Consider the following 12,079-nt stretch of genomic DNA (forward strand, 5'->3'; position numbering starts at 1 on the left):
TCTCCCCCACCATTTTGCTCCTTCTCCCTTCAAAATATGGGAAGATAATGTGAAGAGCACCTGATGATGCAACTTAATGTCAACTCACTTTATTCTAATTCGCTCTCTTCACTTCTCTCTACTTCTGTCCCCCGCTCTCTTTTTCTCTCTTTTGCTCCACTCTCCTCGTTCTCTCTCTCTCTCAGCATGAGAATGAAGGAGAGGGGAAGAAAGGTGGGTCTCTTGATAGGAAGGCGGAGATGGAGAAACTGGGCGGGGCTGAGCTCCACAGGAGACTGACCGAGGTCGATCCTGAAATGGCCTCCATGCTACATCCTCACGATACACGCAAGATCGCCAGGTAGGCTGGTACTGCGCGTTAGCCGGGTGGGCAGGTACTGCGCGTTAGCCGGGTGGGCAGGTACTGCGCGTTAGCCGGGTGGGCAGGTACTGCGCGTTAGCCGGGTGGGCTGGTACTGCGCGTTAGCCGGGTGGGCTGGTACTGCGCGTTAGCCGGGTGGGCAGGTACTGCGCGTTAGCCGGGTGGGCTGGTACTGGCTGGGCAGCTAGCCGGGTGGGCTGGTACTGCGTTAGCCGGGTGGGCTGGTACTGGTACTGGGCTGGTACTGAGCGTTAGCCGGGTGGGCAGGTACTGCGCGTTAGCCGGGTGGGCTGGTACTGCGCTGCTGCCGGGTGGGCAGCTGCGCGTTAGCCGGGTGGGCTGGTACTGTTAGCCGGGTGGGCTGGTACTGCGCGTTAGCCGGGTGGGCAGGTACTGCGCGTTAGCCGGGTGGGCAGGTACTGCGCGTTAGCCGGGTGGGCAGGTACTGCGCGTTAGCCGGGTGGGCTGGTACTGCGCGTTAGCCGGGTGGGCTGGTACTGCGCGTTAGCCGGGTGGGCTGGTACTGGTTGTATATTATTGACACTAGTTCCACATCACTTATTCATGCCTGGGTGCACTGTGTGCTGTGAAGAGACAAACCTCACCCGACACAAACTGTTTCCTCCTGTCATTTCCTGTCAGTAGAGGAACAGTGTCACACACACACACACACAGCAGAGGAGGAGTACCCTGCGACCCAACCCTCAATCTCACAGGTTCTAGACAGGCTGTTCTGACCTACTGTACCCCCTCTCTGTAAGTGTGTGTCATAAAAACACCATCCTGTCAATGAGCTGAGAGGTTGCCGAGTTTACTGGGCACAGAGTAGGCACCTGCCCCAACCCATCACATCATCTGATGACTCAGACTAGACATCAGCCCCAACACATCACGCCTGCCCCAACCCATCACATCATCCGATGAGTCAGAGTAGGCACCTGTCCCAACCATCATACTTGCCCTAACCCATCACATCTGCCTCGACCCATCACATCATCTAATGAAGCGGAATAGACACTTGCCTGACCCATCATGTCATTTAATGACACAGGGTAGACACCAGTCCCGACCTATCACATCATCTGGCAGAGTAGACACCAGCCTCTTACATCACATAATCTAATGACACAGAGCAGACACCCGACCCATCACATCTAATGAGAGTAGACGCCTGTCACGAGAATTTTCCATCCCAATGATGATAACGAAGCAATTATTTAAGCTTTGACCGATCCCCGAGGTTTGTAAGACCCTGGGTTTAATAATAATTAGGCAAAGACTCAGCTTCTGGAGTCTTTATAACCCCCTCTACTTGTGTACACACACACACACACACACACACACACACACACACACACACACACACACACACACACACACACACACACACACACACACAGCTCACACACACACACAGCTCACACACACACAGCTCACACACACACACAGCTCACACACACAGCTCACACACACACACACACACACACACACACAGCTCACACACAGCTCACACACACACACACACACACACAGCTCACACACACAGCTCACACACACACAGCTCACACACACAGCACACACACACACACGCACAAACACACACACGCACACACACACACACACACACACACACACACACACACACACACAGCTCACACACACACACAGCTCACACACACTCACAGCTCACACACACTCACAGCTCACACACGCACACGCACACACACACAGCTCTCACACACACACGCGCGCACACCTCACACACAGCTCACACACACACACAGCTCTCACGCACACACACAGACACACCTCTCACACGCACACACACAGACACACCTCTCACACGCACACACACAGACACACCTCTCACACGCACACACACAGACACACCTCTCTCACACACACACAGCACACACACAGCTCACACACACACACAGCACACACACAGCTCACACACACACAGCTCACACACACACAGCTCTCACACACACACGCACACAGGTTTATCACTTTTCTACCAGCCTTGGCAGTTTCTCACCGTTCCTTTCCCCACCAGATAAGAGGGAACTTGGAAGGATCCTCTTTCCTATTGTCCTTTCAACTCTCACACCACTCCACAGCAACACAACGGTCTAGTCACACATATTATGGAATTATGACTACTGACACATTTCATACAATTATATGATTTCAGGGTGGAATCCTTTAGTCATTACTTTAAATATATAAATTCCCTTATCACCAGCCCCAACTGATCACATCATCTGAGAGTTTCCCCAACCGTCACACCAGCCCCAACCGTCACACCAGCCCCAACCCATCTCATCTGACAGAGTAGACACCAGCCCCGACCCATCACATCATCTGACAGAGTAGACACCAGCCCCGACCCATCACATCATCTGACGGAGTAGACTCCAGCCCCGACCATCACATCATCTGACGGAGTAGACACCAGCCCCGACCCATCACATCATCTGACAGAGTAGACACCAGCCCCTGACCCATCACATCATCTGACAGAGTAGACACCAGCCCCGACCCATCACATCATCTGACGGAGTAGACTCCAGCCCCGACCATCACATCATCTGACGGAGTAGACTCCAGCCCCGACCATCACATCATCTGACGGAGTAGACTCCAGCCCCGAACCCATCACACCAGCCCCGAACCCATCACACCAGCCCCGACCAGCCCCGACCCATCACACCAGCCCCGACCAGCCCCCCCGACCCATCACACCAGCCCCGAACCCATCACACCAGCCCCGACCCATCACACCTAATGTCAAGAATTCTGTTGTTTTTTTCCCCTTCCATTTTATTTGTATTTCCATGTGTATTTCCATGTCTTATGTTCATCTGTGAAAGAGGGCGGGACTCTCACCGTGTCCTGTTTTGATTGACACCTCCTAGGAGCCTACAGGTGCATGCGGAAACAGGCGTGCCTCACAGCCATTGGTTGGAGGAGCAGAGAGGGCAGGAGGGGGGAGATGTGCTGGGGGGGCCACTGAGGTACCCAGACCCCTGTATCTTCTGGTTACATGCTGACATGGAGGGTAAGGAACCCCCCACTAGGACACCAAAGTGCAAAATATGCTAAGATAAAGGGATATTCACCTTGCATTGGGTTTTTGGATACGAACGCTAATAAGTTAGCATTTGTAGACAGTGGCCAAAATCATAGCTTGGGTTACTGTATTAACGTGTGTTGATTACAGGGTTAGGAAACCAATATGTTTTAAGTGTCTAATTTGGATGAGCTACCCTTCAACCACCGACTCCCCGTGTCTGTCTTTAGCCATAGATGAGCGCTTGGACAGGCGTGTGGATCAGATGCTGTTGACAGGCCTGATAGACGAGCTCAGAGATTTCCACCTGAGATTCAACCAGCAGAAGATTCAGGACCAGAGGTAGGTGTGGTCGTGTTGCCATGCGGGGTCGTGTTGCCATGCGGGGTCGTGTTGCCATGCGGGTCGTGTTGCCATGCGGGGTCGTCGCGGGGTGTTGCCATGCGGGGTCGTGTTGCCATGCGGGGTCGTGTTGCCATGCGGGGTCGTGTTGCCATGCGGGGTCGTGTTGCCATGCGGGTCGTGTCGTGTTGCCATGCGGGGTCGTCGTGTTGCCATGCGGGTCGTGTTGCCATGCGGGGTCGTGTTGCCATGCGGGGTCGTGTTGCCATGCGGGGTCGTCGTGTTGCCATGCGGGTCGTGTTGCCATGCGGGGTCGTGTTGCGCGGGTGTTGCCATGCGTGTTGCCATGCGGGGTCGTGTTGCCATGCGGGGTCGTCGTCGTTGCCATGCGGGGTCGTGTTGCCATGCGGGGTCGTGTTGCCGCGGGGTCGGATGGCGCTGGGTCGTGTTGCCGCTGGGTCAGATGATGCTGGGTCATGTTGCCGCTGGGTCTTGTTGCCACGGGGTCGGATGACGCTGCGTTGGGCTGTTTCAGCCACTTATTGATTTGACCATTGATTGTGTGAGACTCTTAGGTGTGGTCACAGGGAATTGATGGCATATTTCCTTAGGATGCTGCTCTACCCACTGACTCCCTCCTTCAGCACCCCCCCCCTTGACTGCGGTCACCAATCTGGAAGGTCAAACCTCGTACAATGACCCCCCCCCGCTCGCTCTACATCTCTCTTCTTTACTTCCCCTCAAATGTGCTCTCCTTTCTATCTCCTTATCCCCTCCATTCTTCTCTCTCTTGCCCTCTACTGATGCACATCAGGGAGATAGAAGAGAGGGGGGGAGTTTTGTATTATGGAGCCAGTGTGAGTCAGCAGATTGACACAGCTCTAGGGTGTGGCTGCTGCACTCACTCACACTACCACTGGACTGGAATAACGTAGAGCCACAATGGCATCCGGTCAGAGCTGCAGTGGCATGCAGACTGTTGTGCTAATACATTTAGAGATGGAAACTGAGCTCTTGTTCACTCTCATCAATGATTTAGAAGGAGAAATAAGGCAGAAACTCCCTTTAGCATAGTAGCAGGCAACACAGGCAAGACATCTCTCCCTCTCTGTCGTCGGGGTGATGCTTTTGAATCATTCAGGGGGTAGTGTACAAGTGTACACTTCATGTAGAAGGGTATAGAATCCGATCAGGACCAGGGGACAACGTCTCAACAGGCTTCATGTCTCTGTCCAGTCCAGCAGCACCATGAGACCCTCTGTGTCCGTCTGTCTCCTGTCTCTCTCTGTCTCCCGGCCTGACCCCTACTGTGGAGAGATAGAGAAGGAGGGAGGGAGGTTTCAGAGAGCGTGTGATGGATTAGAGAGATGTAGACATTGCCCCTGGTTGTCTAGTCTAGCTCAAGACTGTGTGAAACTGTTGTTATTTTTGGAGGACTTGATGACAATGATATATGTAATGATACTGCTATAATCATATGTTACTACTGTTCACCACTTCCTCCCGCTCTCTCTGTCACCCCCTTGCTCAGTGTCTCCTTATCTCCTCCTCTCTCTCCTCTCTCCTTATATCTCCTTCTCTTGCTCCTTCTCTCCTCTCTCTCTCGCTCCTTCTCTCCTTCTCTGCTCTCTCCTTCTCTCTCTCTGTCTCAGTCAGGACTACCAGCATGGTATATTCCAGTCTATAGGTTTTAAGGAGTTCCATGAGTACCTGACATGTCCTGATGAGATGACACAGGAGGTCCGAGAGACACTCCGGAACCAAGGTGTGTGTGTGTTTGAGAGACACTCCGGAACCAAGGTGTGTGTGTGTTTGAGAGACACTCCGGAACCAAGGTGTGTGTGTGTTTGAGAGACACTCCGGAACCAAGGTGTGTGTGTGTTTGAGAGACACTCCGGAACCAAGGTGTGTGTTTGTGTGTTTGAGAGACACTCCGGAACCAAGGTGTGTGTGTGTGTGTGTTTGAGAGACACTCCGGAACCAAGGTGTGTGTGTGTGTACCAGGGTTTAGGTTAGGAAGATGTGGTGCCATTTAATTTGACCATAAATTTACCACACCCATGAACATGTATTCCCTAATCTGATTAGGGCGTCTAGCCACGTTTCTCACTATGACAGAAATCACTTTTTAGTTTTTTAATAATTCATTTTAACAGAACATTCAACTTGGATGCAACATCGTGCGTCATTCTTACCGAATTCTGTTGAGCAATTTGTAGATATTAGATGACATAGGCTGCGTGTCCATAAGGTTATGGAAAGCTTTTTTTAAAGTAAATTGAATTAAATTGCCAAAATTATATAGCCTAATTAGCTTACTCATGTTTATTCAGAAATAAATAAAATCATTGATTTTGGCCACAGAGGATCATTTAGCTTCTTTAAAAAAAAAAAACTGTGGTTTGTTTTAAATCGCATAGCCTACAGTCAGAAGGACCCGGAATTTGGGCAGCGCTCGCACCAAATACCAAATAGACGATTTGTAGAGTTGCAACTGTCAGTGAAAAGCAGAACGATCCATCCAGACATAACGCAATATTTAAAAAATACAGAGAAACTGTTTCGAAAGCAAATTTGCTGTAAAAGAGAAGACCATGAGAAAGACACCCTGCTGAGTCTGCATCCTCACTGTCTTATCATTGGGTCAGGGACACTTCCTCCAGGTTAGACGGAGGTCATGTTGTATTTGTGTTCTCATAGGGCTCACACATGGATCAGACATCATTTTTATTGATCTGTTAATGTCAGCCGAGTAGGCTACCCTGTCATTTGTGTCATATAAAAATAAAGATTCTGCTGATGTCTTTACTCATATAAAGTGTTGTAGAATTGCATGAAATGTGATTTATAAAAGGCCAAAATTATTCAAAGAAAGACAGAGGAAGAACTCTGAGTTATATTATTTGCATAAATTATGAATATTCAATCTACTCATCACATTACGAATAGTGTAGCAAAACATGCAGTAAACAGTTCAGGTTTCAAGCAATTATGTGTTTTCAAAATGTATACTACCTCCAGCACATTGCAACGTTGTGTGGGACGCGCCGAGGCCTGCCTAGTCAACTTTGTGTGGGACGCGATGAGGCCTGCCTAGTCAACGTTGTGTGGGACGCGCGCGAGGCCTGCCTAGTCAACGTTGTGTGGGACGCGATGAGGCCTGCCTAGTCAACGTTGTGTGGGACGCGATGAGGCCTGCCTAGTCAACGTTGTGTGGGACGCGATGAGGCCTGCCTAGTCAACGTTGTGTGGGACGCGATGAGGCCTGCCTAGTCAACGTTGTGTGGGACGCGATGAGGCCTGCCTAGTCAACGTTGTGTGGGACGCGATGAGGCCTGCCTAGTCAACGTTGTGTGGGACGCGATGAGGCCTGCCTAGTCAACGTTGTGTGGGACGCGATGAGGCCTGCCTAGTCAACGTTGTGTGGGGACGCGATGAGGCCTGCCTAGTCAACGTTGTGCCTGGGTGGGACGCGATGAGGCCTGCCTAGTCAACGTTGTGTGGGGCCTGCCTAGTCAACGTTGCGATGAGGCCTGCCTAGTCAACGTTGTGTGGGACGCGATGAGGCCTGCCTAGTCAACGTTGTGTGGGACGCGATGAGGCCTGCCTAGTCAACGTTGTGTGGGACGCGATGAGGCCTGCCTAGTCAACGTTGTGTGGGACGCGATGAGGCCTGCCTAGTCAACGTTGTGTGGGACGCGATGAGGCCTGCCTAGTCAACGTTGTGTGGGACGCGATGAGGCCTGCCTAGTCAACGTTGTGTGGGACGCGATGAGGCCTGCCTAGTCAACGTTGTGTGGGGACGCGATGAGGCCTGCCTAGTCAACGTTGTGGGGACGCGATGAGGCCTGCCTAGTCAACGTTGTGTGGGACGCGATGAGGCCTGCCTAGTCAACGTTGTGTGGGACGCGATGAGGCCTGCCTAGTCAACGTTGTGTGGGACGCGATGAGGCCTGCCTAGTCAACGTTGTGTGGGACGCGATGAGGCCTGCCTAGTCAACGTTGTGCGGGACGCGATGAGGCCTGCCTAGTCAACGTTGTGCGGGACGCGATGAGGCCTGCCTAGTCAACGTTGTGCGGGACGCGATGAGGCCTGCCTAGTCAACGTTGTGCGGGACGCGCTGAGGCCTGCCTAGTCAACGTTGTGCGGGACGCTCCGAGGCCTGCCTAGTCAACGTTGTGCGGGACGCGCTGAGGCCTGCCTAGTCAACGTTGTGCGGGACGCTCCGAGGCCTGCCTAGTCAACGTTGTGCGGGACGCTCCGAGGCCTGCCTAGTCAACGTTGTGCGGGACGCCTCCTGAGGCCTGCCTAGTCAACGTTGTGCGGGACGCTCCGAGGCCTGCCTAGTCAACGTTGTGCGGGACGCTCCGAGGCCTGCCTAGTCAACGTTGTGCGGGACGCTCCGAGGCCTGCCTAGTCAACGTTGTGCGGGACGCTCCGAGGCCTGCCTAGTCAACGTTGTGCGGGACGCGATGAGGCCTGCCTAGTCAACGTTGTGCGGGACGCGATGAGGCCTGCCTAGTTGCCTATACACTTAAAGGGGGAATGGGAAGTGCGCTTCAATTAGCAGTTGGGGAAATAACAATAGCAGCTCTTTTTAATAGTGGGCATATATATATATATTTTTTAAAATTATTCTTATTTTTTTTTACCTGTGATTTGATTCAGAATTGTTGGGCAATAACTGGTCGTATTAAACCACGTTTCACTCCAGCAGCGACAAACAGCTGTTGGCGCCGTGTCCTCGGCTCTCCCTGGTATTTACCTCAGTCAACAGCTGTTGGCGCCGTGTCCTCGGCTCTCGCTGGTATTTACCTCAGTCAACAGCTATTGGCGCCGTGTCCTCGGCTCTCGCTGGTATTTACCTCAGTCAACAGCTGTTGGCGCCGTGTCCTCGGCTCTCGCTGGTATTTACCTCAGTCAACAGCTGTTGGCGCAGTGTCCAAATCAAATCAAATTTATTTATATAGCCCTTCGTACATCAGCTGATATCTCAAAGTGCTGTACAGAAACCCAGCCTAAAACCCCCAACAGCAAGCAATGCAGGTGTAGAAGCACGGTGGCTAGGAAAAACTCCCTAGAAAGGCCAAAACCTAGGAAGAAACCTAGAGAGGAACCAGGTTATGTGGGGTAGCCAGTCCTCTTCTGGCTGTGCCGGGTGGAGATTATAACAGAACATGGCCAAGATGTTCAAATGTTCATAAATGACCAGCATGGTCAAATAATAATAAGGCAGAACAGTTGAAACTGGAGCAGCAGCACGGCCAGGTGGACTGGGGACAGCAAGGAGTCATCATGTCAGGTAGTCCTGGGGCTTGGTCCTAGGGCTCAGGTCCTCCGAGAGAGGGAAAGAAGGAGAGAATTAGAGAACGCACACTTAGATTCACATAGGACACCGAATAGGACAGGAGAGGTACTCCAGATATAACAAACTGACCCTAGCCCCCCGACACATAAACTACTGCAGCATAAATACTGGAGGCTGAGACAGGAGGGGTCAGGAGACACTGTGGCCCCACCCGAAGACACCCCCGGACAGGGCCAAACAGGAAGGATATAACCCCACCCACTTTGCCAAAGCACAGCCCCCACACCACTAGAGGGATATCTTCAACCACCAACTTACCATCCTGAGACAAGGCTGAGTATAGCCCACAAAGATCTCCACCATGGCACAACCCAAGGGGGGTCGCCAACCCAGACAGGATGACCACATCAGTGAATCAACCCACTCAGGTGACGCACCCCTTCCAGGGACGGCATGAGAGAGCCCCAGTAAGCCAGTGACTCAGCCCCTGTAATAGGGTTAGAGGCAGAGAATCCCAGTGGGAAGAGGGGAACTGGCCAGGCAGAGACAGCAAGGGCGGTTCGTTGCTCCAGAGCCTTTCCGTTCACCTTCCCACTCCTGGGCCAGACTACACTCAATCATATGACCCACTGAAGAGATGAGTCTTCAGTAAAGACATAAAGGTTGAGACCGAGTTTGCGTCTCTGACATGGGTAGGCAGACCGTTCCATAAAAATGGAGCTCTATAGGAGAAAGCCCTGCCTCCAGCTGTGTCCTCGGCTCTCACTGGTATTTACCTCAGTCAACAGCTGTTGGTGCCGCGTCCTCGGCTTTCGCTGGTATTTACCTCAGTCAACGGCTGTTGGCGCCGTGTCCTCGGCTCTCACTACAGACACGGGTATTTACCTCAGTCAACAGGCTGAAAAGCTTTTATTTTTGTAATGGAATTTAGTATTATTTACCGGGTTTGGGGCAAATACCGGCTATTACCAGCTAACGGAAGCCTTGGTGTGTGTGTGTGTGTGTGTGTGAGAGAGAGATTTAATGGACTGAATCTCTTTCTCTCTCAGGTGTAGAGAATCTGAAGATGGCTACGAGACGGTACGCCAGGAAACAGAACAAATGGGTCCGTAATCGCTTCCTCAAGAGTGAGTCCCTCTCTCCGCCCCTCTGTCCGCCCCTCTGTCCGCCCCTCTGTCCGCCCTCTCTCCGCCCCTCTGTCCGCCCCTCTGTCCGCCCCTCTGTCCGCCCCTCTGTCCGCCCCTCTGTCCGCCCCTCTGTCCGCCCCTCTGTCCGCCCCTCTGTCCGCCCCTCTGTCCGCCCCTCTGTCCGCCCCTCTGTCCGCCCCTCTGTCCCCCCTCTGTCCGCCCCTCTGTCCCCCCTCTGTCCGCCCCTCTGTCCGTCCGCCCCTCTGTCCGCCCCTCTGTCCGCCCCTCTGTCCGTCCGCCCCTCTGTCCGTCCCTCTGTCCGCCCGTCCCTCTGTCCGTCCGCCCCTCTGTCCGTCCCCTCTGTCCCCCTCTTCCTCATCTCTTCGGTGTGTGTGTGTGTGTGTGTGTGTGTGTGTTATCAACATGATGCTGTAGTAATCAGAGCTGACTTTCACACAGACTGTGAAACACACCAACAACCCCTCCTACACACACACGCTATGTTTTTCTATCCTAGTTGGGACCTAAAATTCGTCTCCATTCAAAATGCTATTTTCCCTGACCTTTACCCTTTACCCCCAAACCCTAAACCGAACCACTAAGTTTAAAACAGCCTTTGTCCTCATGGTAACGAGGGAACATTTTCCGTGTTTTACTATCCTTGTGGGGACATTTTGGGGGATTTTTGGTCCCCACGAGGATTGAAACACACACACACACACACACACACACACACACACACACACACCCACCACTACTCAAACCCTAGACCCTACCCACTAAGCCCAATCCCTGAGGCATTTCATGTACATCAACTCACAAACAAGGACAAACATTTTTTTTTAAATATATTTTTATTTAACCAGGTAGGCCAGTTGAGAACAAGTTCTCATTTACAACTGTGACCTGGCCAAGATAAAGCAAAGCAGTGCGACAAAAACAACAACTCAGAGTTACACATAAACAAACGTACAGTCAATAACACAATAGAAAATATATGTTTAAAATAAAATATATGTTTATATACAGTGTGTGCAAATGAAGTAAGGAGGCAAGGCAATAAATAGGCCAATAGTAGCGAAGTAATTACAATTTAGCAGATTAACACTGGAGTGATACACGTGCAGATGAGGATGTGCAAGTTGAAACAAATATGGGATGAGGTAGGTTGGATGGACTATTTACAGATGGGCTGTGTACAGCTACATTGATCGGTAAACTGCTCTGACAGCTGACACACAGCCAATGAAACACTCCCAACAGCACAGAGAGGAGAGGAGAGGGAGAGATTTGACCTGTAACCTTTCCAGATGTGGTTGTAGGGGTTACTTGAAGTGTCTATGCTCCTATTTGGGTAGGGTTGGGCATCCATTCATTTGATGTACGTGCCTCAGGGATTGGGCCTAAGGGGGTAGGGTCTAGGGTTTGAGTGGGGGATTGGGCAGCCAGACAGCCTGAAGCACTTCTGACCTGCACTAACCCCTTAGCCTTGATCCTTGATCCCCCACCTGTCTCCACCGCTTGTCTCTTCCTCCACCCTCGTCTTCCTCCAGTCCTAATCCTGTTAGGACAGAAGTGGCTTAAACCTCCTCACCTCTCTGTCTGACCTCAGTGGCCTGTGCCAGATGGATAGACTGTGTGTTCGTTGCGTGAGAGTGTGTGTCTGTGAGAGAGACTGTGTGACTGTCTGTCTTTGTGTGTGTGTGTGTCTGTCTGTCTGCGTGTATGTGAGAGCGAAAGAGACTGTCTGTGTGAGACTGTCTGTGTGAGACTGTCTGTGTGAGAGCGACTATTTGTGTGTGTGTGTCCACATTGCCTGGGTGTCTGCTTGTCTGCTTATCTGCTTATCTTTGCCTTGGTGCTTAGT

At 51.9% G+C, this 12,079-nt stretch overlaps 1 protein-coding gene across 2 annotated transcripts in view; it reads left to right on the forward strand.

Annotated features, from left to right (window-relative positions):
• The window catches only part of trit1 (tRNA isopentenyltransferase 1), a 75,823-nt gene that overhangs the window by 47,047 nt on the left and 16,697 nt on the right, over positions 1-12,079 (forward strand). For both annotated transcript variants that reach the window (XM_042295086.1, XM_042295087.1), the window contains 5 exons: positions 186-340; positions 3,280-3,422; positions 3,665-3,776; positions 5,429-5,541; positions 10,135-10,212. In XM_042295086.1, coding sequence (XP_042151020.1) covers positions 186-340; positions 3,280-3,422; positions 3,665-3,776; positions 5,429-5,541; positions 10,135-10,212 — 601 coding nt within the window. The remainder of the gene's footprint in view (positions 1-185; positions 341-3,279; positions 3,423-3,664; positions 3,777-5,428; positions 5,542-10,134; positions 10,213-12,079) is intronic.

This window comes from Oncorhynchus tshawytscha, linkage group LG13, assembly GCF_018296145.1.
Source record: "Oncorhynchus tshawytscha isolate Ot180627B linkage group LG13, Otsh_v2.0, whole genome shotgun sequence".
Lineage (NCBI taxonomy): Eukaryota > Metazoa > Chordata > Actinopteri > Salmoniformes > Salmonidae > Oncorhynchus > Oncorhynchus tshawytscha.